At 48.4% G+C, this 27,870-nt stretch overlaps 2 protein-coding genes across 3 annotated transcripts in view; both read right to left on the bottom strand.

Moving 5' to 3' along the window:
• LOC135905250 (uncharacterized) overlaps positions 1–27,870 on the bottom strand; it is a 138,010-nt gene that overhangs the window by 68,265 nt on the left and 41,875 nt on the right. The gene's annotated exons all lie outside the window — the stretch shown is intronic.
• On the bottom strand, positions 15,995–18,209 carry LOC139055547 (uncharacterized). The gene is made up of 3 exons (XM_070533064.1): positions 18,114–18,209; positions 16,674–17,019; positions 15,995–16,110 (listed from the first exon to the last, which is right to left on the bottom strand). Exons 1-3 carry the CDS (start codon positions 18,207–18,209, stop codon positions 15,995–15,997), a joined length of 558 nt encoding a protein of 185 aa, XP_070389165.1.

Genomic DNA, 27,870 nt, shown 5'->3' with positions numbered 1-27,870 from the left:
CCCTGCCTTCCCTACCCTTGCTTTCTCTCTCTCTCTCTTGTGACAAAAAGAAAAGAAAAAGCGCATTGCTTCCCTTTGATAAGTCAATGATGGCGGCGATCTGGCACAGTAGATCATAATATTGCGGGCAAAATTTCATAGTCTGCGCTTCAAAACGACGTAAATTTACTACCACACGTGTTTTACGCGATAGGAACTTCCATGGCTCTTTTGCAATTTACTTCTTCCAAATAGGTAAAGAAATGGGCGCCAGTTCCCACCTTTGCGCTCAATATATGAGGCAGGAGGACGTATCGGAAGACCTAACTTTGAGTCGAGTAGCGTAGACTTCACGCGGCACGTGATGGTAGCTTTCGGAGCTAGAATGTCTAGCTCACTATACTGGAAGCACATCAGGGCTTCCGAGACCAGACAGCGCGTCCGTAATCTCGGAGGTGATGACCACGCTGAACGACGATGTTGGAACACTTGCAGAACACAGAGGCATGGCGCGCGTCCTACAGATGGCGCATGAGCTCACCACGCATCCACTCCGTATTCCACAAATGCAACGGGCTCCGCGCAGAGCGATCGAGAGGTTTCAAACAAGTGATATCAGCGATCGCAAACTAACACCCAACTGAGGAGATGACGTTAAATTGGATAAGACGAACGCTTGTCTAAGGCTGCGACTCACCTTGTACTATCCTGGCTGCTGTTGTGCTTGTATTTCTCGCTGGACGGCGCCAAGAAGCATGCAGGGACTGCCGGCGGCTTCCACTACGTTGACATGCGGTGACTTTTTACACATGCCTAACCACTTATAAACGCAGTAGATGTCTGGCGCGAGACGCATATACCGCTCTTTCGGTTGCCCGCGCAAAGCCTCTACGTTACGTGTAAATAAAGCAGTGTGCCAGGTACTCTGCCATGAGGGCTGACACGTGTGCATTTTTGTGGGCTGGACTCGACACTGAGCAACACGATGGACATCCCCGTAGCCTCAAGTTAAACATCGGGCTAGATTTCTTGCTGATTTACAGCGTTGAAATACACCCGGGCATTGTTACTCACACGACCATCACGCGAACTCCATAAGATGCTATTGGAGCGGCGATGGTGCAAGCGCGTAAACCATAGTGGCCCTTTTCATGGAGTAAACACGAGCACTTGGAACTGCACCAAATACGTTCACACGAGAGGTCGCGTCATTCAGAGCAGGGCAACCGAGGACTGCGTGAACATTTTCAAGAGCATTTTCGGAGCATTTCCAACTGCTACTATTCGTCTCTTGGAGAGCGACATAAGTATTTTCATTCTTGAGCAAAGACCATATTGACGAGCCTTCGGGTTCAGAATACTACACAAAAACAGGGTCGCAAGAATGAATGTGCTCATCGATCACATTGACCTGCGATGTAATAGCCAAAGTAACCTTCCGTGGCAAACAGCTCTTGCCAAGAAAAAAACAGAGATAACAGATCATCAATTTTTATGTCTGTGGTGGCTTTAGCTGTGCTGAATTCGGACTCAAATATCTGGAGCTCAGCGTGATGGGCGTAAGCTATACGCTGCTCTGCATACGGCCTTGCGATGGAGCCGAGAATACCAGGTAGCAAATTGCTCACTTAGGGCGAAAACCCTCGTTCGCTGGTGCGGGGGTGCTACTGCTTCTTGCCAACGAGCGCCACCTGCCAGGAAGGTTGCGAACATTCCGTATGTTCTGCGCACCACGCGTTCTTTGATTGAAGCGCCACAACAAGATGAACCACTGGTGCTTAGCGACGAAATAGTCAGTACGCTGCTAGAGCATAACGGAACTGCAGACATCGGTTGATGTTAAACGCAATACAAACCCCAAAGAATAAATCCTTTAGTGAGAAGCCGCCAGCGCAATAAGTCATAAAGTTTGTTGCGTCATTAGGGTATATGAATATGTTGTAAACATTCATTGAAATCAAGTTCTCCGAACCAGTTATGCAGCTTTAGATGCTCCGTGGCCAACCATCGAACTGAGTCGCCCGATGGTTTCTATACTCTTTGCTGGAGTAACCAAAACGCCCAATTTTATGACAATTACTGGAAATAGACAAAAGCTCAACGTAACGATGAGGGTTCAATATGAAAAGTCATACATGACGAGCGTCATTTATAAATTACAGGACGTGTGACAGTTGACCATGGCATGCTGACTGGCAAAAAAAGAAAATGAAAACCGCGAAGTTTGAAAATCCTCAAGAGAGTTCCGAGTGAATAATCGATGGTGCAGGGGTAAACAGGGGCAAAAAGTTATAGGCAAGTTCACTTCATGCGCTTTATGTGTTTTTTTATTATCATTATTATCTATGTGCACAGAATAACACACAACTGTCATTGAAAAAGCTAGCGCCTGCCGTCCCTAATCCAGGATTTTCTCCTGCTCGGCCCACATCCTATATTACCACGATAATAGAACTTCCACTTTTAGTATTTTTACGGCGCTGTTCGTGTGTTAGTTTTGACATCCCTAGTCATCACAACACGCAAGAGTGACTTATCGTTGCAGCGCCCTCCGCCTTTCGTTACCAGCTGCCAAGCTAACCCTTGCTCGACTGCGCGTCAGGAACATACACTTTTCACTGCCACTCCCCGTAGGTGGCGCCATATGTCCGGTTCGAAACAATAGAAACACAGCGCACGAGGCCCTATCGGCAGTTTTCCACGCAGTGCGCTGATTAAGAGGGAAATTTTTGCACACCGCTCGGTTGTGCCAAATTTGGCTATCCTTGATGCTCGTTGTCTGTTGGCGTATTCGATGTTCGTGACGGGGTTACACTAAATCAAACAAAGCAATGGCGTTTAACTGCATTTCTTTGTGTTCATGCGTTTGTAATTATGTTTTAGCTAAAGTAAGCTGCGTTTCGAATGGAAGGAAGTTTTCTTTTTCTGTAGACGCAATGTCGTATAATAATCAAGGCAGCAGGAAATGCTTGGAGGATTTCTGTTTCCTTTATTCTCCGCCAATGCAGCTTGTGAAGATAGCGGTACTTGTTCCGAATGCTTAAGAAGTCGGCGTAATGACAGTGATTTGTTACAGGCGAACTGTTTGGTTCCCTCACGACACGACTTTGACAGTGCCGATAGCGCGCGACGTTGGTAGTTTTGCACCACCATCACTTGTCAACCAGTCTGCGATCGCGAGCACGTGGGACAATGCGTGTGGTGTGCGTCACAGTGACTGTACGCGTGTGTGTGTGTGCGTGTGTGTGTACCTACGGCGTATCTTTTGACGCCAACGACGTGACTTTTTGCTGGGCCCGAGATTCATTTCCTTTCTTTTTTCGGGCACAACGACACCGATTGTAGTCTGTGTGTACATATTCGTGAATATATATTAATATATTCCCAAGAAAAAAAACGACTCTTGTCCTTTCTTTGAATTAATACTTTTTAACGGCGACAGGTGGGGCAGCAATCGTTCACTGCTGTCAATATCGGGCCACTCACACCATCAAGTCCCAAGCCCTGCGCGAAAGTGGAACAAAAGCCAAGCATGTCCGGGCAACGGAGAAGAGGCACGTGGCATGCAATGCCCAAAATGCAGCTGCGAAGTGTCGAAGAACATCCCCGACCGGACGCTCAAAGGACACGACAGCCTAGACGAAGTGGTCGCCTGTGATAGAGAGGTTTAGCTTGCCCGTAATCTGTAAGCCGTGGGCGATATATTGGAAAGCTTATGTCGATATCTTGTGACGTTTTGTCCAACTGCAATGCGTGTGAAAATTTTTTTATGGTGCGCAATAGTTTTCGTCCAGGAAAGGCCATAAACGAACTGCACGTTAACGATTACTTCGTTGCCACCGCTTTACACCAGCACTTGAGTAGAATATGGCTGGTTACCGCACTATTATACCTTTGGGTGTTCTCTGGTTAAACTATGCGTCGTGAGATGTCTTCACAAGACTTCTTGTGACGCTTCGTTTCAGGGTTGCCGGAATGGGCTACTATAATAGCCAAATTGGGCTACTGCTTATGTGGGTTGGCGTCGCAAATTCCGAGTTAGCTACATGGCTTTCTTTGGGCTATTTTTGTCTTAACGACTTTCGAGTCCCGAGGACCACGTCAACACTCACAAAATTCGGGAACACCGGTTTGTGAAAACCCAAAGCTCATTGCTGCTGCAAAGATATGTAGGCGATCTCGAAGGCTGTGTTTTTAGGAAATGTCGGCACTGGGAGGATGGCGTAAAGTCATGGCTGCCATGTTTGTACGTCATTCCAGCGCTAAGCTCTCTTCTTTTTGCCTTGGGTTCGGCGCCATCTGCTGCGGGTTCACGCGCACACTTCCGTAAGAAAAACAGTGGTGCTGACAGCGGTCGAGCACGTGTTCCGTGCCGGCTGCTATACAGCAAACAATTATGTGGACTTACACAACAGCTCAAGTATACGTACGCATGTCGTGGCGTGGCATTTTCGCCCGTTCTCCTTTAATGTTTATCAAGGGTCCTTCGAAGCCTATTGCTTGGCTTTCCCGCAAATCACCACGTTATTGATTTAGACAGTAACTTTACAAAATAATCCTCAAGTCGCTTTAAAAGAGAAACGCGACGGTTCGGTCGTTATGTATGCACTGCGCGTCACCCTTGTGCAGAGCGCGGGATCGGCGGCCACCGGGAGGCCCTGGAGGCAGTCAGCGACGTCTAACGGTAGCTACTGGGTTCGAGATAAGGGGTGCCTGGGCACGCAGCGGTCGATGCATCTAATCTCGGGCCCAACCACTACGATTAGGCGTCGCTGGCTGGCTGTGGAGCGCCCCGGCGGCCGCCGTCCGCGCGCTCTACACAAGAGTGACGCGCACTGTACATGCTCAGCGAAGCGCAGTAGTCTCGACTGTCGATCAAAACGAACTATTCTGCTCTAGTATCACCAATCATCACCAAGTTCATGCCGCGCATCAGGAATGCAAAAAATAGTGCCGGAAATCCAATGTTCCCCCTTCTGTCTGAGCTTGGTTTGTCCCTATTTGCGCTGCCTCTTTCGAACGCAGCTGTCCAAAGGGTGTTGTTCAGCCGGGTTTCATTGACAAAGAATGATCATAGAACCCACATGTCGAGTGAGACACTGCGTTAAGTTTGGTCTGGCAGAGAGTGGGAACTTCTGCAAAGATTTCCAGCCAGATGAACAGTTTCTGTCGCGTTCCGACTCTGCAGTTCTATATGGTCCAAGTGGCAGTGCGAGGTAACTCAAATGGGGCTAGATTGTAAATCTGATCCATTTGCGTAAATCCCCAGTGTGAGAAGTATCAACTGGGGCTCTACGCATTGTTCTTTTTTCTCGTCCTTTGTTTTAGTCAAGCAGCTTTGTATTATGTGAAAGTTGCGATTGCTTCATGGTACTTTTTGAACCTTGCATATTATTACAATGATAAGCTATGTAAATATATGCAAAGAACGTTCTTTCACAGTGAAGATGGCAAGGCAGACAGACAGACAGACAGACAGACAAAGAACTTTATTAATGGTCCTGAGGAACCGGCGTTAGGGTACCCCCCTTTTCAGGGAGTCCCCGTAGCCGTCGCGGGCCGCACCCACGTCTGGGTCGGAAGATCGTGGTCCTCCGCCCTGTCGCAGGCCCTCTGGACAGCCCGTAGTTGCTCTGAGAGGTCGCCGCTCTTAAGGGCTGCCTCCCAGTCGGTTAGAGTGGTTAGCGATGAGCTGCGTAACGCAGGGCATTGCCAGAGCATATGGGACAAGGAGCAGTACGCCTCCCCACAGTCTGGACAGTGGGGTTCTACGTTAGGCGCGAAGTGACTGAATCTGCCCCTGGAGGGAAATGACCCCGTCTGAAGCATGCGAAACGCCGACGATTGTGGTCTATTAAGTTTAGGGTGTGGTAGCGGAAAGGCCCGCCGAGCAAGTTGATAATGTGTCAAGACTTCGTGGAAGGTGAGAAGCGAATCCCTGTACAGCCCTAAGTCGCCGCCCGTGAGTCCACCTGAACCGCCGCGGTGTGTAAGACCTCGCGCACAGTCATGGGCCAACTCATTGGCGTTAACAAGCTCAGAGTGTACATTGATTCCCATATGGGCCGGGAACCATTTGATGCTATGAAAACCAGCAGCCCCCTCGCTGCCGAGGATGGCCGCCGCCTCCTTTGAGATCGAGCCGGAGGCGAAAGCTCGGGCTGCCGATCTGGAGTCTGTAAAGATATTGGAACGTAGAGGGTCCTTCAGTGCTATAGCTATAGCAACTTGCTCGGCTACTGTTGAAGAAACCTTCCGCACGGATGCTGAATTAATGAGAGTGCCATTACAGTCAACCGAAACTACGGCATAGTGATCAGAGCACTCGTACTGGGCGGCATCAACGAAACATGCCAGATTCGGAGTGGCAGCAGCCGCTTTTAACAGGGAACGAGCCCTGGCTACCCGGCGCCCTACATTGTATTGAGGGTGGACGTTACGTGGCATGGGATCTACCTTGAACGTATCTCGGACCATGGGTGATAGGGTCACGTTGCGCTCCGTGATTTCCTGGTGACCGCATCCAACGGATTCGAGGATGCGTCTCCCCGCTCGCGATGATGATAGTCGCATTATTTGAGCCACTCGTTGGGCCTCGATCACCTCTGATAGGGTGTTGTGCATGCCTAGTTGCATGAGACGCGCGGTGCTGGTAGTGAGTGGTAAACCCAGCACGCGCTTGATGCTTTTGCGCATGAGGGCGTCGATTTTGGCCTCATCCCCTTTAGACCAGCGCAACGCGGAGGCTACATAGTTAACGTGGCTCATCAGAAACGCGTGGTAGAGTCTGAGTAGATTGCTCTCGCTTAAACCCCCTCTGCGGTTCGAGACCCTGAGGATAAGCCGAAGCATATTCTCCGTCTTCGAAGTAATGCGGGCTATAGTCTGTGAGTTGCCCCCGCGAGATTCCAGCAAGAGTCCGAGGACCCTGATGGTATCCACTCTGTGAATTTGTTGTCCGTCCTTCGTATAGAGGGCTATGGGAATTTGATCTAAGGGTGTGGAGCACCTAACCCCCCGTCGGGTGGGCCTATACAATAGAAGTTCGGACTTGGTTGGTGACAGACTCAGGCCCGTGTCTAGTAGGAAGTGTTCTGTGATGTCGAGCGCCTCTTGGAGCGCACTCTCAACTGCAGCGTCAGACCCTCCCAAGCACCACACGGTAATATCATCCGCGTAGAGGGCGTGACCCGTTCCTCTTACTGTGGCCAGTCTGTCCGAGAGGCCCTTCATGGCGATGTTAAACAGTAGGGGAGAGATGACCGCCCCTTGCGGGGTGCCTCTCGCTCCCAATGTAAATTCCTTCGATTTGATTTGCCCTATTTTGACAGTGGCCTTGCGATCCCTGAGGAAGGAGCTAACGTACGCATGGAATCGTGGCCCCAGGCCCAGATCTGAGATGGCGTCTAGTACGAACCGGTGCGAGATGTTATCAAAAGCCTTGGACAAGTCTAGAGCAAGGATGCCCCGAGTGTCTCTAGTGTCGACATCAATGATTTGCCTCTTTATAAGTAACATGACGTCCTGTGTGGAGAGTGCCGGCCGAAAGCCGACCATGTTGTGAGGGAATAACTCATTATTTTCTATATGCCTAGATATACGGTTGTGAATGACATGTTCGGCCACCTTACCCACGCAGGACGTGAGCGAGATGGGCCGCATGTTCTCCGGCCCAAGAGGTTTGCCTGGTTTCGGGATGAGCACCACTGAGGCTGTCTTCCAGGAGTCGGGGACTAGGCCCGTTTCCCAAATTTTATTGACCTCCCCGGTGAGCAGCGCAACTGATTGTTCGTCCAAGTTTCGGAGGAGCTTATTGGAGATGCCATCCGGGCCCGGCGCAGAGCGACCGTTGAGCGTTTGCAGCACCTCCCAGATTTCGGATTCCGTGAAGGGGGCGTCGAGCTCCCCCACCGCTCCCCCCCGATAACAAGGATAATCCCCGTCACCGGAGTGGCCCAGCGGAAGATACTTTTCGGCCAACTCTTGCAAGAGGACGTGTTCAAATACGCCCGCCGCCTTTTGATTATGAACTATGCGATCGATGGCTAGTCTCTGATTGCTTTTGGTTTGCGAGTCGTCGAGTAAGTGTTTGAGCAGGTTCCATTTGCCCCCCGTTCTCATCTGCCCATCAACCGAGGAGCACACTTCATTCCATTGTTGTTTGGACAGTTCGATGGAATGAGTTTCAATTGTACGATTGAGCTCCGCAATTTTCTTACGAAGCCGGCGGTGGAGTCTGTGCGTTCTCCAGCGTTGCAGGATGGGGTTTTTGGCTTCTAGGAGGTGTGCAAGGCGCGCGTCCATACGATCTACCTTTAGGTCGGTCTTAACCACCTTGGTCGCAGCTTGTACGTCCTTCTGTAGTCTTGTGAACAGACTATCGAGATTATCGTAGTCGGTCTGGTCCGCCTTCCGTATTTTCCGGAAGGCATCCCAATCCGTCACTTTAAATTCCCTGGTAGGGGCTGTGCTAATCGTTAGGGTAATCTCCACAATGAAGTGGTCGCTGCCCAGGTTCTCTTGCAAATTTTGCCATCCTGCTCCGGGGGCGTTCTTGACGAACGCCAGGTCCGGAGTGGTGTCTCGGACTACCGACGTGCCGGTTCGCGTTCGGGTATTGAGCATCCGTAATCAATTCCAGTGAGCAGTCAGCAACTGCCTGGACAAGGAGATTGCCCTTGGTGGATTGGCGGGGGTATCCCCAGGCATTGTGGGGGGCATTGAAGTCACCCGCTATCACTATGGGGGCTCCGTTGATGACTGCCGTTGATCCGACGGCGAGCTGTATATGTTTAAAAGAAAGACACTGCTCTTAAGCCAATTGTTAGGGATAATTTCGACCATAATGATTTCCGCCCTAGTTCTGCCAATTTGTAATTTGTGTACTTGAAAGGAGCACTTCCGTGCGACCAAGGTTGCTAAACCCCGCTTTCCTTCCTCCCGTATCGATACAACCCGGTATCCCGGGAAGGTGGGCGCGTCATCGAGAGTTTCTTGTAAAAGAATTACGTGCGGTTTGACCGCCTGTGCCGAAACGAATTGCTGCAGCGGAGCTTTGCGCCGTTGGAAACTGGCACAGTTCCACTGCCACACAACCAACTTATTGGGATTGACCGCCATGGTGATTGCCTTGGATTGGCCATTCCACCGTCTTGTTGACGGGGACGGCGCTTGCGGGTAAAGGTGCCCGACGGGGCTCCCTCGAAGGCTGTCTAGCCGTAGCTAACGCGGCCTGTGCACTTTCCAGGGACGCCATCCTTTTAAGGAGGACAGTCACGCTTTCAGCGAGCTGCTGAATAGCCCGCTGCATGCTTTCTAAGTCCTTGTTATTGGACTCGGTCTCCATAGAGTCAGCGTCCCCCTCTGGGGGCGCGGCCCTACGTTTAGCCGAGCGCGCCTGTGGCTCCCCTGAGGGGGGCACCGGTTGCTTCTCGACTTGCGAGGGGTACGACTTACGGAAAGACTCAAAGTCGGCCCTCATCTGCTGCATTTCTGCTTTGAGTCGAGCGTTCTCTTGCATGAGTTGAGCGACTCTGGGATCAACCTTATGCTCCGGCAATGCTACCTGCGTTACCTTTGAAGCCGGCGTCGTCTGCTTCGACTTGACACGATCGGCCCAGGTTGGCGTTTCCTGGATCCGAACCCGGGAGCTAGAGCGCCCTCGGGAACGAGAGCGCCCTCTGGAGAGGCTGCGTTGTCGACCAGAGGGCGTGACGGAGCGCTCCCTCCTGGGGGCTCCCGCCGCGCTGGAGCCACGTGGCCTGTTCTCCTTGGCCAGCTGTTGCTACGGGAGTACGTCTGCGTACGACGTATGGGACTTGAAAGCGCTGCTTACACGTTTTGTCCGCCGTAAGATGCGGGCCTCCGCAAAGGGCGCACTTCGGCGAACACTGGTGGTCATCGGGTGGTGAGCTTAGTCCGCAGCCCCGGCAATCCTCATTGGTGGGGTTGGGGCAGACGTCCGCGCGATGTCCCAAGCCGCCACACGCGTAGCACACCTCGGTTTGGCGTTTGTAGAGCGTGCAGCGCAGAAGGCTGACGCCGCACATGACATAGTTAGGCACTTTCATGCCGTCGAAGAGGACAACCACTGTGGTGGTGTTCTTAATTCGTTTGACTTCCAGAGCCTTCGGGTTACGATGGTTGACAATCATGCGCTGGAGTTGGGCCTCGCTGATGTCTGCGTCGACCCCTCGTATGACCCCTTTGCAGGTGTTGTCTGGGACCGCTATGTATGCGGCTACTTTGTAGAGTCCTTCGCTTATGCGGATTTGCTGGATTCCTGCATAAGCGGCGGCGTTCTTCTTCTCCGGGGTGGATACGACGAGAACGTTTTGAGTGAAATTAGGGCAGATTACGTCGCCCTCAGTTTCTGTGGGGGCTAGTGCAGCCGCCATGGCCAAGGCTTGAGCCAGCTTGATTTGGCTTATCTTCTTGACGTCAAGCCCGCCCCTTGGGCGGACAATAATTCGTATGTGCTCCCTAGGTAGTCTGGGGAGCCTCGACGAGGCTGCGAGACGTTGCAACACGCCTTGCGGGGCAGCCGTGCGGCAGCCACCCTTCGAGCCCATGTGAGCTCTCTTGCTCGTTGAAACTTGTGTTTCTTGCAGGGCTTTCTTGTGCTTTCCCAACGCTGTCGTCCAGCCTGGGCTGTTGGCTTCTTCGGGGGAGATTGCCTCTCCTAACACCATTTCTACTTCGGGCATAATGCCCCTCTTCGTCGCGTTAGGCCTAAGCCTACCCGCGCCTAGCGTCGCCGCGGCGTGGTCTACACAAAAAGTTCCACGGCTTCCGCGCAAAGGCCACTCACCAAAGGAAGTCCTCAGAAGAAACCGTGTCGAATGGCGTGCATTTCCGTGGTAGGTGACACAAAAAGCAGACCGAAAATATTTACGAAAGCGGGAGCCGATCTTTCCACGTCCGCACTAGTCGGCGCCTTCTTCTTCTCATGGCAAGGCAATTGCTCACAAAAGGCCGGTGAGTGATTGCCTTTTTAACGTCAGGTTGACAAATCGTCGAGTTTCATACCGTACTCCTGCGACAGTTTTTTTTTCCTTTAAACTATGTGCGTACGAGTAATTGCCATTATGGGTCACTTTTTACATACACGTACATGATGGACTATTGTAATTCCTCTTTGTTCGTCTTACTATTCATTACAGTGCACTTTGCTCACGCGTATTTTCGAGCTATGGGGAAAAAAATTACCGACGATTACGTTACTTCCTAATGCGAAATTTGAGCGCAGCAAATAAGCTGTTTCACCTTTTCGATAGATTGAGGCAAAGAAATCGAGCAACACATGTATGCGCTATCACAGAATTTTTTTTTATTTTTCACACGTATTCCTTTAACAAAGACTCCACTAACAGTTCTTGACAGTCATGAAGGAAGCTTTGTGGTCGGAGAAATAGACTGATATATGTTTGACTTGGTACACCAATGCTTGATTCTCAAAGACGAGATCTATACAAGTGCCTCGCGAGGTTGTCACAGCCGTGGGACGCGTTACGAGCGAGAGGAACGGGTTGTTCTCCCGCATAAGTGTTAGGAAATTGCTGTTTGTCTTTATGTCAACATTAAAGTCCCCCACTACTAACATCGGTGTGGATCGATGGACGGTTAATGCGAGTTGCAGGAAGTGCACGACGTCTTTCGTGAGTGCGGTAGCCGACTCACGAAAGCGGTATCAGTCGGTCGCTGCTAGCGCTGGGGGGATGAAAGGGGGGCGGAGCTGGTTACGAGGCCGACGATAACGCCGACGACGACGCGAAACCCAGGAACGGACGCCAAAGAGCTACTTGTGTAGCCAGCCCTCCTCCACAGTCTCTCCTCCTCCCTTCCATCATCCTCCCTCGCCCGGAGAGCCGACAGCGCGCATGCGCGGCGGCGGAGCAGATTCGTCGGCGAGCTACAACGCGAAACCCAGGAACGGACGCCAAAGAGCCATTTGTGTAGCCAGCCCTCCTCCACAGTCTCTCCTCCTCCCTTCCATCATCCTCCCTCGCCCGGAGAGCCGACAGCGCGCATGCGCGGCGGCGGAGCAGCAGATTCGTCGGCGAGCTGGTTACGAGGCCGACGACAACGCCGACAACGCCGACGACGACGACGACGACGACGCGAAACCCAGGAACGGACGCCAAAGAGCTGCGCTCTAAAACAGAACTGGCGTTCGATATACATAGTAGGTGTTTATGGTACTGTTAATTACGTGCATATCTTATTTTTGCCGACATCGCAGTGGTGGTTAGGCAAAGTGTATATATATATATATATATATATATATATATATATATATATATATATATATATATATATATATGGTGTCCCACATCATTTGAGCCAAGAATTTAAATATAAAAGGCGGGTCAGAAGTGAATCGAACCGAACGGATACAATTCACAATAGCCTATAGTAACCCAGATTTTTTGTTTTCCCCATAACTCGCTAAATAATTAAATTTAATTACCCGACTTTTTAGTGATTGGCTGAGGACCCCCAAGTATTGCACACAGATTTGCAGAGCACCTTCAGAAACCACCGATCGAATTGCTTCCTTTACGATACGTCTCACGTAGTCTTTTTTTCCTGGTTGGAAAGAGAGCCCGCGAAATATGAAAAAAAAGTCACGTGACGGAGCGCTTGCGAAGTGGTATCGTGCTGCTCTCAAGCGTGCGTTCGGTGAACAAGGCCGGCTGCCGTCGGATGACGGCGAAAATGCATGCTGCTGGCCGAGCGCTGCCGATGAGATAAAGAACGCCCTGCCGCTTCCTCATCGCCAGTCACTGAATTCCTATTGTGAGGTATAGTGCTTGAATTTGTTAGACAAAGGAGTTTACGCTGTACTTAACCTCAATAGAGCCGTGCGCGACCCATAAAATATATTTTGTGTGTTCCCTAGTGGAATTACACTTATTTATTTTTTTAAATCGCACTCAAAGTAAGGTACACAACCCCCCTAGGAAATTTGGCAACACAGGCATTCGTGCCTGCATTAACAGAAACTTACGTACACGTTTTCATGTTGCACGAATATAGCCCGCGAATTCCTGTTTAAATATTGCGCAGTTCAACTCTTTTCGATACAAATACCACCTGGATTATTGCCAGCGCCATAATCCAGGTGGCAATCAAAGCTTTAAACTTTAATTGATCTCTTCTGTTATAGGTCAGAAGGTCGTTCTGTTTGTTCCCACTCAAAGGCGAATTGCAGTCCGAACTGCTGCTTCTTAGCACGATGAAAATGCGAGAAAGTTTCAAGTTTTCTTGAAGTGCCAGTGTGCCTTTAAGCAGCAGCAGTTGCTAACTCAGCGTCGAGCTGCTTTCGAGTAAATTGAGAGAGAAAGACATAGAGCGTGAGAGAAATAACATGTTTATTTTACAAATCAAGCGTATAGAAAAGGCATCCTTATTTTAATGCATCGAGTTCGGGTCCCTCTTGGGGACTCGATTGTGAACAGCCGAATGTGATCCTCCAGGTTGGAGCTGGCAATATTTTGCTCGACTCATAGAAAAATGCCTCGGCTAAAGCGAGGTGTGAAGTGAGGTTAGCACAGAATGTGGCACAGTAAATACCGATAATGTCATGAGTAAATCGGAAAAGAAATTCTTCGGTTCAATGTAACAATAAGTGGTGTCTAAATCCACGTCTACGTGGCAGCTCTCACTAAAATTTTTTACGCAGATCCTGAGGCCAGTGTTGTGCTGGTTGCATGCAGCGGAAGTAGTTTTAGAGCCGGAAAATACTTGGGCACCACCTACACCATATATAACACACCTGCGGAACACCATCAAAGGTGTTGGCTATGTTTTTGGCTACCTTCCGGTCACAAAAAATTAGGGTCTGGCTATTTTTGGGCTATATTTTGAGATCATTTGGCTATTTTTTGTTGGGACCATCTGGTAACTCTGCTTCGTCTAACCACGATGCCTTAGACACGTTTTCGTGTTACATGAGCGTTCTTGTCGAAAAAGAAATTTAAAGGCAACGACTTAACGAATTATCGTGCCGCTGCCGAAAATTTACCCCAGCGGTGAAGTAAAATACCCTTGCTTACTGTAATAATAGCTCTGTGTTTGGTTGGTTGAGCTCTGCGCCATCAGATGGCTCCCCCAACCTGGCCGCTTGCGTTTACGTCTCCGGTAACCCTCCAATCCGAAAACGTTGTGAAGTTTGGGGACAAACTAAAACTCTTCAATGGTATGTCTCCCGAAGACATAGACCTGTACGGAGCACAGACATCGGTTTGTGTGAGCAATTAACCATCGGGCGCGGTAACGGAAACATTTTGTACATTTTAGAATGGATCAACACGAAGAATGTTGTAAGGAGTTGCAAGGGTGCGACATGTTTGAATATATATGCTCATGACAACAATCCCGATAAGGGGGCATGGAGGTTAGGAATGAAAGACTCTACAATATGAGCGAGCTTAAGGAGAAAGTATCCCTCCCCCCCAGTGATTCCCTGGCACAATCCAATATTTAGGTCTCCTCGGCCTTCTCCAACGTCGGCCTCGGTCAATTACAGCGGGAAAGCGGCGAGGGCTACTGGCATCATGGTGAGCGTAGAAGTTTGGCTTTCCTGGTAAAACTTACTGAAGAACATTGAAATTCAATATAAGACACAGACGAAGTGTGTCCACTTGTTTTTATCCACTTGCTTCGTCCGCGTCCTCTATTGCGGTTGAATTTCTTCAGTGTCCCATCATGGAACCAACAGGACCCGTACCATGGCAGCTATGCACGTACTCCAAACGTAGTGAGATCGGTCCATTCACCACGTAGTTGTCTTCCCCTTACATGCGCTCTATTGTGAGAGTGCATGGAAGGTTACTACTATACTTTCGGATGGATGGATAGATGGATGGATGGATGGATGGATGGATGGATGGATGGATGGATACAACTTTCTTGTACGTCCGGCAAGGTTTAACGCGACCCGGGCTCAGGTCTCCCACGGGGGAACGTCAAAGCCCTGCCTCAACACCGCCTCACGGGCTTGCTGGACTGCCCACGTCTGGATTCCGATGTCTGAGCTGCGCAGAGCGGCGGCCCACCTCGACGACGGGATCTACGGAGCAACTGCCATCCTCCCTATACCTACATTGCACTCCCTCAACTCCAACAGCATGTCCTTCAGTGTTGCTGGTCCTTCCTGGCACAATTTGCACGTGTCGTCCTGATGCTTATCTGGAAAGATACGTTTCAGACGGAATGAAAAATGGGAAAGTGTTCATCTGGAGTTGCCTCCAGGCGACGGCCTGCCTCCTGTTCAATTTGGGACTCTGCGGTGGGTATATCCTTCTGGCGTTTAGATATGCACTGGTTATGTCGTTGCATCTGGTGAGCCTGTCCCGTTCTGCGCGAGGAGTGTTCGCTATCGTGCGAGAGGCGTTGCCCTGTTCGGCGCGGCGGGTCATGTCTCGCGCCGTCCGGTGCGTCGTCTCGTTTAGGTTTGGGAGCGCGTCGCCTTCCGTGGTGACGTGCGCGGGGAACCATGCATATGATCCTCGAGCTCGCGGTTTTGGATCTACCCGCTTTGGCCAAAATGGACAGGGCTTCCTTGAAAATTCTACCTTTGGTGTAATTCTTTACTGCCGTTTGCGAGTCGCTTAGTATGACTTCGTATTCATGTTCTGTGAGGGCCAGCGCGATCGCTACTTCTTCCGCTACTTCCGAGTGTTTGGTGCATACACTGCATGTGGCTCTGATTTTGTAGTTTGTGTCTATGACTACGGCGGTATATTTTTGGGCGTTCGGATATTCGGCTGCGTCAACAAAGCACGCGTTTCTCTCCCTGCCGAATGAAAGAAGCAGAGCCTCAGCTCTTGCCTTTCTTCTACCTCGGTTGTAATCGGGGTTCACGTTTTTTGGGATGTTCGCCACCGTAACTGTGTCTCTGATATTGTTGGGGATGGTTGCGGTACGTTATGCCAAGCGTGTTCACAATGTACCTTCCCGTCGTGGTGGTCGACAGGCGTTCGAGCTGCGAGATACGTTGTGCTTCGACTATTTATTCCAGGGTGTTGTATATGCCCAGCTGAGTCAGGAGCTCGGTGCTCGTCGATTCCGTGAGGACCAGGGCTATCGTGTACGTTTTCCTTATGAGCGTGTTGATCTTGTTCTTTTCTGCGACGTACCAATTGTGGTAGGCGGCTACATAGCTTATGTGGCTGACAACGAAGGAGTGGATCAGTCGAATGAGGTTTTCTTCCTTCATGCCCACGTGTCTATTGGTTATTCTCTTTATGAGTCGCGTGGCGCTCGTGACTTTCCCTTCGATCTTCCTCACGGTTTCGCCGTTAGCTCCGTTGGCCGCAATGATCATTCCGAGGATTTTAATCTTGCTTACTTTGGGGATTGCGTTTCCGTCTTGGGTGTACAGGCCGGTTACTCCCGGGGTCCCATGTAGCTCTTTGGTGGCATGCCTCTGCGCCTGGGTCGGTAAAGGAGTAGTTCGGACTTGCTCGGGGAGCACTTGAGGCCCGTTCCTTGGAGGTACTCTTCGACTTTGTGAATGGCCGTTTGTAGGGCGTTCTCAATTTGGTCGTCACTGCAGCGGCCCGCTCAAATCGTTATATCGTCTGCGTATATAGCGTAGTGGATTCCTTCGATTTTCCGTAGTTTGCTGGGGAGACCCAGCATGACTAAGTTGAAAAGGAGCGTAGATATAACAGAGCCATGGGGGGTACCTGCACTTCCCTGGGTTCGTTCTTCAGACTCGAGGTCGCCAACCGTCAGGGTGGCTTTGTAATCGTTCAGAAAGTCCCTCACGTAGTTGTAGGCCCTTTCCCACAGGTTCAGATTAGACACTTGTATCAGGATCGACTCGTGAGCGACGCTGTCGAATGCTTTCTCCAAGTCTAGTCCTAGGACGGCTCTGGTGTTCCTTGTCTTGTCGTCAAGGATCTGGTTCTTCAGTTGCAACATGACGTCCTGCATGGACAGGCGGGATCGGAAGCCTACCATGGTGTGGGGGTAGGCTTCCGTCTCTTCTAGATGACCGTTGATACGGTTCAGGAAGGCGTGTTCCAAGACCTTACCCACACACGACGAGAGAGATATTGGGCGTAGGTTCTCCAAACTCAACGGCTTTCCGGGCTTGGGTATGAGGATAGCCTTGGACCTCTTCCACTGCTCCGGGATGCGGTCTTCTCTCCAGCACTCGTTCATATAGCCCGTGAGTTTGGTGATAGATTTGTCGTCCAGGTTTTTGAGCGTTTTGTAGTTGCTAACAGAGATCTAGAGGTCTGTTGTGCTGATGCCCTTGCTGGGGCATCAGCACAACAGCTGAAGGGGTGGACCTGCAAAGGAATGAAAGCAATGTTACCAATAATTAAATAAAGTGCACCACAAATCTGAATAACCCATGTGGATTTTGACATTCACTGCAGTCTGAATAAGAAATGGCGTGTTGTCTTCCAGGTTTAGAACTTATAGAAAGATGATTTTGTAAAATTGTGAAACACATCTGAATAACTTATGTGCCACACTAATTGCATTTCTGCATTTCCTTATCACAAGCACCAGCAGTGCATTCAAGTTCAAGTTGAGCGATGCGTGCTCATGTCGCAAGCACGGCACGCACTAGTCCGTTCGAAGAGCCTGCTACACTGGTCCTATAGTTGTGGTGCTCCGCTGCAATTCCTCGGTTCGCGATACTATTGCATGCATGAAATCCAAGCTGTCTGGCGTGACAGCAGTGCTACTTATGTACTGTGTCCAAGAAAAAGTTGGGAAAAGTGGGATTGGTTATGATGTTTTTGAAAATGGCAGACAATGTTGCACTGCGATAATAAAAAATGACGCCATGCGAATTCATGCGCACCTTATTTAAAATACTTACCACAGTTGTCATGCACAGGTTTGTCGAGTTGGAAATGGTGAAGGGCAATTGCGTAAACCGGGGTGCACTGGTGCAGATGAAATGCTTTGGCAGTGTGCAGTAAGCTTTATATTATGTAAAAGAAAAGAAAATACAAACTAGCTGGCCAAAAAATTTGGTATCAGGCGTTACTCCCTCACGTTTTGTTACTGAATGTCACATGCACTCACAAAATCTGTAATATTTGACATCAATACAATGCCACCACGGTTGAATGAGCACTACTTGTTTTTAATGCTGTACATACCTTCGATGAGATGGACTTTGTGCCATCCGTCCAGGTGATGCCGCCCTGCATGAGGTCCTCCACTTCTTGAACAAAACTGCCCATTAGCAGTCCCATGTCAGGATGTGACTGCCCATACCAAAGCGTGGTGGTGAAAACATGTTTGCCGCGGGTATGTGGAGGCAGTTCATTGACTGTCACCTGAACTGGCCAAATAGAGTACTTTGAACACTTAAACAGTGGACTTCCGTCGGAGTTAACGGTCAGACTGAGGTCATATTTGTTTAATTTCTGGCCCATGGCCCGGTAGGCTTTGCCGTCTGTTATGTCCAGCATTTCATTTGTTACGCTACTTTTGCAGCGGTCTTCGATATGGTCCAGCCTTTCTCGGAGGGTAACTGCAAGTTCTTGTGTTGAAAGTAGGGACACCAACTGTTGGCGCAACGGGAGGCTGACAAAGAAATGTCCGTCACGCATCATCTCTCGCCCGCAGTACCCTTTAGTGCACACACTGCAGCTGCCCCTAGTTCCATTTCACTCAGCCAGGAGTCCCGACGTCTCAGCTACGAGAGACTTACAATCATTGCAATAAAAATGAAACTTGGCGGCGTCGATGCTGATACCAGCGTTTTTTCTGAACAGAAACTTTGTCACTGGTAAATCACATCTTCGCAAGACATATGCAAGTAACCTCTGCACTGCTTCCCCCGCTTTCCACTGAAGTTTGTATTCGATCACGAAGTTCACAGCTAGTGCTAACAAGTCGTCAGGACTCAACTTCGGCTCCTCCTCCTGGGCTGGTTGTGGCGGCAGCGCACCGCAAGAACTTGGCTCACTCTCTTCGCGCGAAGGCAATGCTGAAGGCACGTTGGAATCTTCGTCAGACTCCAAATGCGCGCGGTTGCAAGTCGCTGAAGAGGCGATACACGTGTGATGTTGAACGGCTGCCTGCTGCGTCGCTGTGTCTGCAGTCTGCGGCACAGACCGCATTTCAAGTAACCTTTTTCTTGTAGTGTAGGGAAGGTCTGTGAAATCCCCTCCAGTATCGAGATATCGTTTCCCGGGCCTCATTTGAATACACACAATGTCACGCACACACTATCCACCAACGAGTTATAAGCTGTTGTCTGTCTCAGTCATAAAGAACCAAGGCCACCGGCTAAGCTGTGGTTAGGCTTGGCTAGCTGATCTAAAACACGGTGATCATGCCATGTTATTTTGCGTCGCCAAACTTTTGAAAAATGTTTCAGCGTGCTCAAATTAAATTCACAGTTATAAAATTGTAGAAGAAAATGCAAAAAGTGCAGTCATGTTTGCTCATTCTTTTTGATTCAACGGCGGAGGTTGGTCATTATATCCAATCCAATGCGGATGTATGAAAATCCGACTCGATCCACCAGATAGCCGCTGCAACGCATTTCACAACGTGCGCCGTTGCGGGGGTGCAGCGAGTAGCTCTTTTTTATTGTATTACGATATGTTTGCTATAGTGAAGTTTCTCAAAGAATTCGACAAGAACCGGCTGTACGTTGTGACTGCCAGTTCGATTTTAGACTTTCATCCTCGCAGCACAGAGGATTTTAACAACAGGACTGTGTACTCGGTATTCTGGGTTGACGAAAAGAACCACGAGAATACGCGGGCCTACGAGGCCCAAGTTCTGCTGCTGGCCGGTAAGTTTTGCACACGTGGAGCTTGCGCGCACGTGCTCGCACCTTGCTCAAATTAAGCGTTTAAATTTGTTTACAAAAGATGAAGCGCTAACAGAGACAACACACTAAGAAAGAACAATGACAGGAGAATTAAGCGCCTTGTTCTGTCATTGTTCTTTCTTAGTGTGCTGTATGTTCACGCTTCACCTCTTGAAAGCTATGAACCATCTAGCCCCACAGCTTGTTCTACTGCATATTTGTTTAAATCGTAGACCATGAACTACTGGCATGTAATACAGATGTAATCTGAAAAATACGAAATAATTTTTGCAGTAACAGGCGATTTCGAATGAGTAATCGTGTACGGACTTCATGCAGTACGTATGGCGAGCGGTGTGGCCGGCCACAAGCGCATATGTGTTTTCGAGATTAATCGGCAAAATATTAAGGCAATGCACAAGGCAGTTAATTTGACGTCGCCTGCACATGCAATCAACGTATTAATTAAGCAAAACCATTTATTTTCTTCGGGTGTAGTCAAAACGTACTGCTGCATCTGGGTCGCAAGCCCCAAGGGTAGCGTTGGCCTGGCGGCCTGGGGCACAGCTGGAAGCATCCGAAGGTCCTGGCAAAGGATGAGTCGACTGCTAACAGAACAAATTGTTTATTCTAGCATCGCAAAAGAGCGGCCGATCAGGTCGACCGAAGTGGAGAAACGGGAGACCACGTTACTCGACTGAATAAAGCGAAGCTTCTCCCTTGGCGTCCGGGGGCAGCTGCTTTTATACTCTCGGAGTCGAGGGCAAAAAGGAACGGCTCGGAAGAGGCGCCGTGACGGCGGCGCACGGACACGTTGTGACAAGAAGTGACGTATCCGCCGGGCCGGCGACGGTCAGACCTCCTCGCTTCACAGTTGGGGAGCTCCTCTCCCCGGCTGCCACGCTTTGACAAGCATGGGCACCAACATGCACACACACACGCACATACACACGAAGACACGTGGCATTGAAACATGCCTGGACGCGCTTAGCAGGCGTTGGGACAGCGCTGAACTGGCCAAAATGTCCGCCGCTGTGAACGAAGCCCCGGCGTCTGTTGCATCCGCGCCGGCTATACCGCACGTCGAAGGCGAAACGTAACAGTACATTAGAAACAATTTGACGTATTATTTCAATGCAGGGACACGTTAGCATCATGACGTGCAATTACACTAAATTATTGCCATCTATATCCCATCCCACCTAAAGCTTTACCAACTCAGTGTTTTTTACTGTTTTTATTAGGTATCACAAAAGCGCAAAATTGCGCAAGCAAATGCAAAAACTGCAAACTATAGTAGAATTCTGGCAAAGCATCTGCAAAATGCAAAAAAAAGCCAGGGGTGAGTCATGCAGCCAGCCCAATCAACAAAGCCATGTAAGTGTGACTGTACACTGTGTATTTGCAATTGATAATCGTCTAATTGATTCAATCTTTCAGAGCCCGAAATCCCATTGGGAGTGCAACAGTTCATCAACTGAGTATGAATCTTTGATATCCGAGTTAGAGCTTCAAAAAGAAATAGCTAAAAAAATGTGGAAAGAAAAGGCTCAAAAATTAGAAAAAGAAAATCAAATCTTGCTGGAGCAAGTGGCATCGCTCCAGCGGTGCTTAGAAAACAAAATATTTCAAGGTAAGCGTATCACCTTGGCTTGAACACACTGAATAATACATACTACCAGGAGCGTGTAAGAGAGACGTGCTACAAGAATCGTATATACTTTGAGACAGGCATGCTCATAGTGGTGTAAATCTTGGCTGTGCATTAAGTATATAGCTATAATTGGCATGTACAGGCGCCGACAAAAGTGGTATACTCCACGCAGCGGAAGCCGGAGCAACGGCAAACTGCATCGCAACGCCATCTACAGGCAGCATCTGGGATCATGTCTGCTGATAATAAAGGGCACCCATTGGCTGTCTCAATCCCAAATGCCGCCTGTACATGGCGTCGCAATACAGTGTTCCGCTGCGTGGAGTGTACCACTTTTGTCGGCGCCTGTACATTTTGTTTTAGTGAAAGCTTCTCTTCAGGAACGGGACCATGTAGCAAGAACCATAGGAAGAACTTGCCTTCCATTGGAAGGTAAGTTCTTCCATCTAGCATTCAAGTTGAAAGGCTAAAGTCTACATTCTTTATCAGATGCACGCCTTATTGGTGACTTGTTTTAGTAGTTTTAATGATTAACTGTGTGTTACGTGTTATGCTAATAATTAAACTTGTCTGTTATAGTGGAAGGCATTCATGCCAAGCAAGAGCATAATGCCAAAGGCCATGGCAGGATGGGTGAGCTATTTCATTTCTTCTATACTTCTGGGACCATTTCTGGAACACTTGTATTATTTCTAAGCAACTCTGTTTTCTTTAGTGCTTTACTAAGTGTTTTACTGTACTTCATTCCAGAACAAGCCATTTGCACCAGGCAAGGTTAGTACATGGAGAGCTGTGGTTTGGCAGAAAAGATCTTTTTGCTTCTCTTTGTGTGATTATAGCCTTAATTACTGGGAAGATAAACTTCTTATAGTGACCTAAAGTTCTAATATCTAACCACAATAATTTGATGCTTTTTCTGCAGGAGCAGATCACGTAGGACAAAGTCCAATGACAGAAGGTAAATGCTTTCAGTTCCTCTCACATTCAGCTAAAAGCATTTTTAGGCAAATGAATTTTCAATAAACTATTTGCAGAGATGTGTGCCTGCGTCACATGGGCACTTTTGAGCCAAAAGCCTTTGAAAAATGATTCTGAAGAAAGGTAGAGAGCATATGAACACATTACCCGTTGCAGAGGCTCAGTGGATGTGGAATTCTGCTGCTGAGCACAAGTTCACAACTTCGACTCCTGGCAATAGTGGTCGCATTCTAATTCGGACAGTAAAAATGCTCGTGTACCGTGCTTCGGGTACACGTTAAATAACGGCCATGTGACCAAAGTTAATCCAGAGCCCTCCACTACTACAGCATCCCCCATGACCCATTCCACAGTTAGGAAGCTCCGACACTTGCGTCCCCCTAATCTAAAACTCTCTATTAAACCCTGCAATTTTAATATTTTTGAACGCATAAGTTTAATAGTGTGATCTTTAATTAACTAGCATGCACTCTGGGATTACAGATGATGACTGGCGTTTTCCTAACGACAACGCCCAGGGGGGTGACACACCCGGCATACCGAGTACGTTCTTTTACTACCATTCTCTCTGAACTATGCTTTCGTGAATGCGAAAATATTAGTATGCTTTAGACTGTGATAGCGAACTCCATCAGGCTCATTTAATCCTGCTTCTGCTGCTATTTGCTGTGTGACAAGTACATTTGATTTACTCTTACCTGAGTGCTCACGTGCACTTTGTATCTAACAAATAAATGTAAATGCCTTGAGCCACCCATACCACCATTCATAAAGCAACTGATCAAATGTTTCGTTTTTATGACGAAGTAATTGCCAGAATTTTTTTCTCTGCTTCCTAAATGTTGTATAGCTCAGGTTGTTTCTTATATCAGCCATGCTACTTACTTGTGTCGAATGTAATGTAATTGTGTCTAGATAGCATTATTTCAATGCTAAGCTTGTTTTAAAACACTTATTTGCACACTCAGTGGCGTTAAAGGAGTCACAAAGATTTCATTGTTTTTATTCTTATCTAGTGCCTGAGAAAGACTTCGTACATCTCCCTGATGGATCATTGAGTACTATTGCACACTATTTTCACATTTCTCTTCCTGTTTAATGCTTCAAAAGGTAATATTGGCATGCTAGCCATTCAAACAGCCCATAAGGTTGTCACTGCCCTAACGAGATGGGGGAAATAGATGCTGTCTAAACCATGTTCACCCATTTTGTATGGCAGTAGTTTTCATTTTACTTATCATTATATTGAAGTTTATTCCCTGATGTTTCAGTCAGTGAAACGCCCCACTGCCGTCGCTTAGTGGCTATGGTGTTGGGCTGCCAAGCACGAGGTTGTGGGATCGAATCCCGGCCACGGCAGCCGCATTTCAGTGGGGGCAAAGTGCGAAAACACCCATGTACTTAGATTTAGGTGCACGTTAAAGAACCCCAGGTGGTCCAAATTATTCCGTAGTCCTCCACTAAATTGTGGTTTTGGAATGTAAAGCCCCATAATTAGTTTTTTAGTCACTTAAACTGAAGGTTGGTGGGCATGTTGAACGTAAGTTCTGATGAGCAAACCCTGCTTTCCTTTTTCAGGCAATGAAAGCACACAAAACCCCGCTGCATTTCACATGCTTCCTTTCAGAATTTTTATTTCTGTTCTCTCAGTGTTCTAAAAATTACATAACTGGAGAAATTTGGATAAGACAGCTGGTTGCACAATTCATTTAGGGAGATCCTTCTTTTCGAATAATATGAGTATGGATGTTTCTTCTTCCTTTCAGTTTCATCTGGCAGAAGGCGTGATCGTTTCTGCAACCCAAGCAGCAAAAATTTGAACAACAAAAAACCAACGCTTGTATGCAAGGATACAGCTCAAGCGATATGGGGCACAGATGGCCTTGTCAACAGGAGCGTGAGTGGAATTTCTGCACCCAAGCAAAGAGCAGCTGGGGAGCTGCCAAAGCAGCCACTTACCCCTAAAAAAGTGAACGTTGTGACAGGTATAATGGAAATATTTGCTTTTTATATATAGATTCCTGTAACCTTGAAATGTCTGTAATGGCATATCATGTGTCTAGATTTTGGCTTTGTCTATAAAATTCTTAGTTTTCTTGACATTCTGCTAACAATATTGAACCTTATGCACCGCTGTGCCTTTTCTTGTTTTTGTTTTGCAGCCACAGTCCACTACTGGGGCCAGTTGAAGGTGAAGACACTACTGCAACTGTGGCCTCAATAACAAAACTACTCTGAAAAATTCAAGATGTGAGAAAATCGCACAAGCGACTGCCGCAATCCAAAGAAAATCTCGATCTGTAGGATCTCAATAAATGAACTTTATCAATGAAGTCGCCTAATTGCCCTTGTTTAGCAGCAGCTCTGAATGCAAGTGTGCCAATGGGCACCTTGAATGTATGGGGCTGCTGCCAATAATAGTGCCCACTGGTTCCAGCTGGTCCCAGTGGGGGCTGGGACCACTACCAACTGGTCCCAGCTGAACTGGTCCCAGTGGGGGCTGGTACCAATACCAACTGGTCCCAACTGAACTGGTTCCAGCTGGGACCACAACCAACTGGGAATTTCACCATAAGCCAGTTCAATGGGGACCAGTTGGGAATCAAGTGGGACCACTTGGGATATTTTCACCTGGGCTGCGTTCAATTTTTTAGAGCGCAGCTCTTTGGCGTCCGTTCCTGGGTTTCGCGTCGTCGTCGGCGTCGTCGTCGTCGGCGTCGGCCTCGTAACCAGCTCGCCTCCGCCGCCGCGCTCCGCCGCCGCGCATGCGCCGCTGCTCCGCCGCCGCGCATGCGCGCTGTCGGCTCTCCGGGCGAGGGAGGATGATGGAAGGGAGGAGGAGAGACTGTGGAGGAGGGCTGGCTACACAAATGGCTCTTTGGCGTCCGTTCCTGGGTTTCGCGTTGTCGTCGGCCTCATAACCAGCTCCGCCCCCCTTTCATCCCCCCAGCGCTAGCAGCGACCGACTGATACCGCTTTCGTGAGTCCGCTACCGCACTCACGAAAGACGTCGTGCACTTCCTGCAACTCGCATTAACCGTCCATCGATCCACACCGATGTTAGTAGTGGGGGACTTTAATGTTGACATAAAGACAAACAGCAATTTCCTAACACTTATGCGGGAGAACATCCCGTTCCTCTCGCTCGTAACACGTCCCACGGCTGTGACAACCTCGCGAGGCACTTGTATAGATCTCGTCTTTGAGAATCAAGCATTGGTGTACCAAGTCGAACATATATCAGTCTATTTCTCCGACCACAAAGCTTCCTTCATGACTGTCAAGAACTGTTAATGGAGTCTTTGTTAAAGGAATACGTGTGAAAAATAAAAAAAAAATTCTGTGATAGCGCATACATGTGTTGCTCGATTTCTTTGCCTCAATCTATCGAAAAGGTGAAACAGCTTATTTGCTGCGCTCAAATTTCGCATTAGGAAGTAACGTAATCGTCGGTAATTTTTTCTTCTTCTTTCTACAATTTTGTTTTTGTTCTTGACAGATTTCATTAAGCTTAGTGCGGGCTTTTCTGCGAAATCGCCCGAAAAAAAAAACTAATTTTCGTAGTTTCTCGCTTTGGCAACTAAGTGGCTGCTGCTGCTACCGGTGCTCCTGATAAAGGTATGAGCATGCCCTCTGAAGCGGTTGGTGGCTGATACTCCTGTCATTATTCACATTAGAAAGTTCGTTTCATTGTTCGTTATCCTTTTATTGGCGCCACCAACCTACCAACAGTCTCCACAAACCGCTCCACTTCTTCATTCATGTTTCCCCCACTGTCCTTGAAACTTAACGCCTCGGTCAACTGCTTCAGCGTTTATCGCTGCATTCTCCGGCCAAAAAAATGCTCCCCGAGGCTCACTCGTTTTCGTAGCTAACGGCAGCAGCGCCATCTAGAGTACGCGACGCACACCTCCCATTTTCAAGCGTAGCCTTTGAGATTTGCAACGCATAAGCGACTTGTTACCGTCTCAGAGGCCAACTGGGGCGCACTCGTTACGATAGAGATGGTGCTTCAGTCGCTCCATAATCTCAATAGCGAAGACAGCGGCCAGCGCCAATGGGATCCTTAATCAAAGACTCAATAAATAATAAATATTTTATTCTCTCTCTCTCTCAGTATGCAAAAAATAGCAAGTGAGTGTATGCGCCAACTGTTGTTCGGTACCAAGACGATATGACATTCATAAATGCTTCACTGTGACTTTCATTATAGGTTCTAGCAGCCCCTGATTTTCACTCCACAGACATCATTTGTGCATTGTGCTGCATCGAATTGACGAAAGAGCTTTCAAGCTGCATTGCTTGAAATTACGTGTACCTCCGTTACCAGCGGAAACTTATAAGGCATCTTGCTCCATTATCAATTCGTAAATATGCACGCACCCTCTTCATGCAAGAGTAACTGTAGACGTCACCTGAATATGGCAATGGCCCGCTTCGCTTCCAGAACACAAGAGTTATGTCCTGTTTTGGCTCGATGGGTGTAGAGTAAGCAAATAGATTAGGACCAATAAAAACTATGCAGATTCCATGCACTCTGGGTATCGATATTATGCGAAGAATTTTGCATAAACCCGGCCTCAAACGAGGCTGTTTGAGGTTTGCAAGCATGTAATGCCATTCATGTCATGAATTCATGTTATACCACCTTTTGCATGTCATGTCACGTGTGCTTGACGTGTCATGCATATTCTGATGCCATAACCATCATCAGCATTTTTATGTCCACTGCAGGACGAAGGTCTCTCATAGGGATCTATAATTATCCCTGTCTTGCGCTAGCCGATTCTAACTTGCGGCTACAAATTTCTTAATTTCATACCCCCACCTAATCTTCTGCCGTCCTCGACTGTGCTTCTTTTCCTTTGACACCGGGTATCTGCCCCACGCATTACATGGCCTGCCCAACTCCATATTTTTCTCTTAATATCGACTACAATATCGGCTATGCCCGTTTGCTCCGATTCACACCACTCTCTTCCTGTCTCTTAACGTTACGACTAATATTTTTCGTTCTATCGCTCTTTCCGCGGTCATTAACTTGTTCTCGAGCTTCCTTGTTAACTTCCAAGTTTTGCCCCCATGTTAATTAGCACCAGTAGAATGCAGTCATTGCACCCCAACCTATATATATATATATATATATATATATATATATATATATATATATATATATATCCAGTTAAAGAAACGACCACGCTGGCATCACGACCCCGAGCACATACTTAGTCCCCCGAATGTCATGTCATACCATGTCATATTAAAGATACGACCATTACAACACCGCTGCCACGAGCATGTCATGCACGCCATGTCATTCATACCATTCATGTCAAGACATGCATGTCATACTGTTCATGTCACACATATCATGACGTCATTCATTTCACGTCATCCATGCATATAATGACATACAATGTGTTCGATGTAACTTGTGCCATAATTTAAAGATATG

The sequence above is a fragment of the Dermacentor albipictus genome, chromosome 1 (genome assembly GCF_038994185.2).
Source record: "Dermacentor albipictus isolate Rhodes 1998 colony chromosome 1, USDA_Dalb.pri_finalv2, whole genome shotgun sequence".
NCBI lineage: Eukaryota > Metazoa > Arthropoda > Arachnida > Ixodida > Ixodidae > Dermacentor > Dermacentor albipictus.
This window is presented reverse-complemented; position numbering and strand designations above follow the sequence as displayed.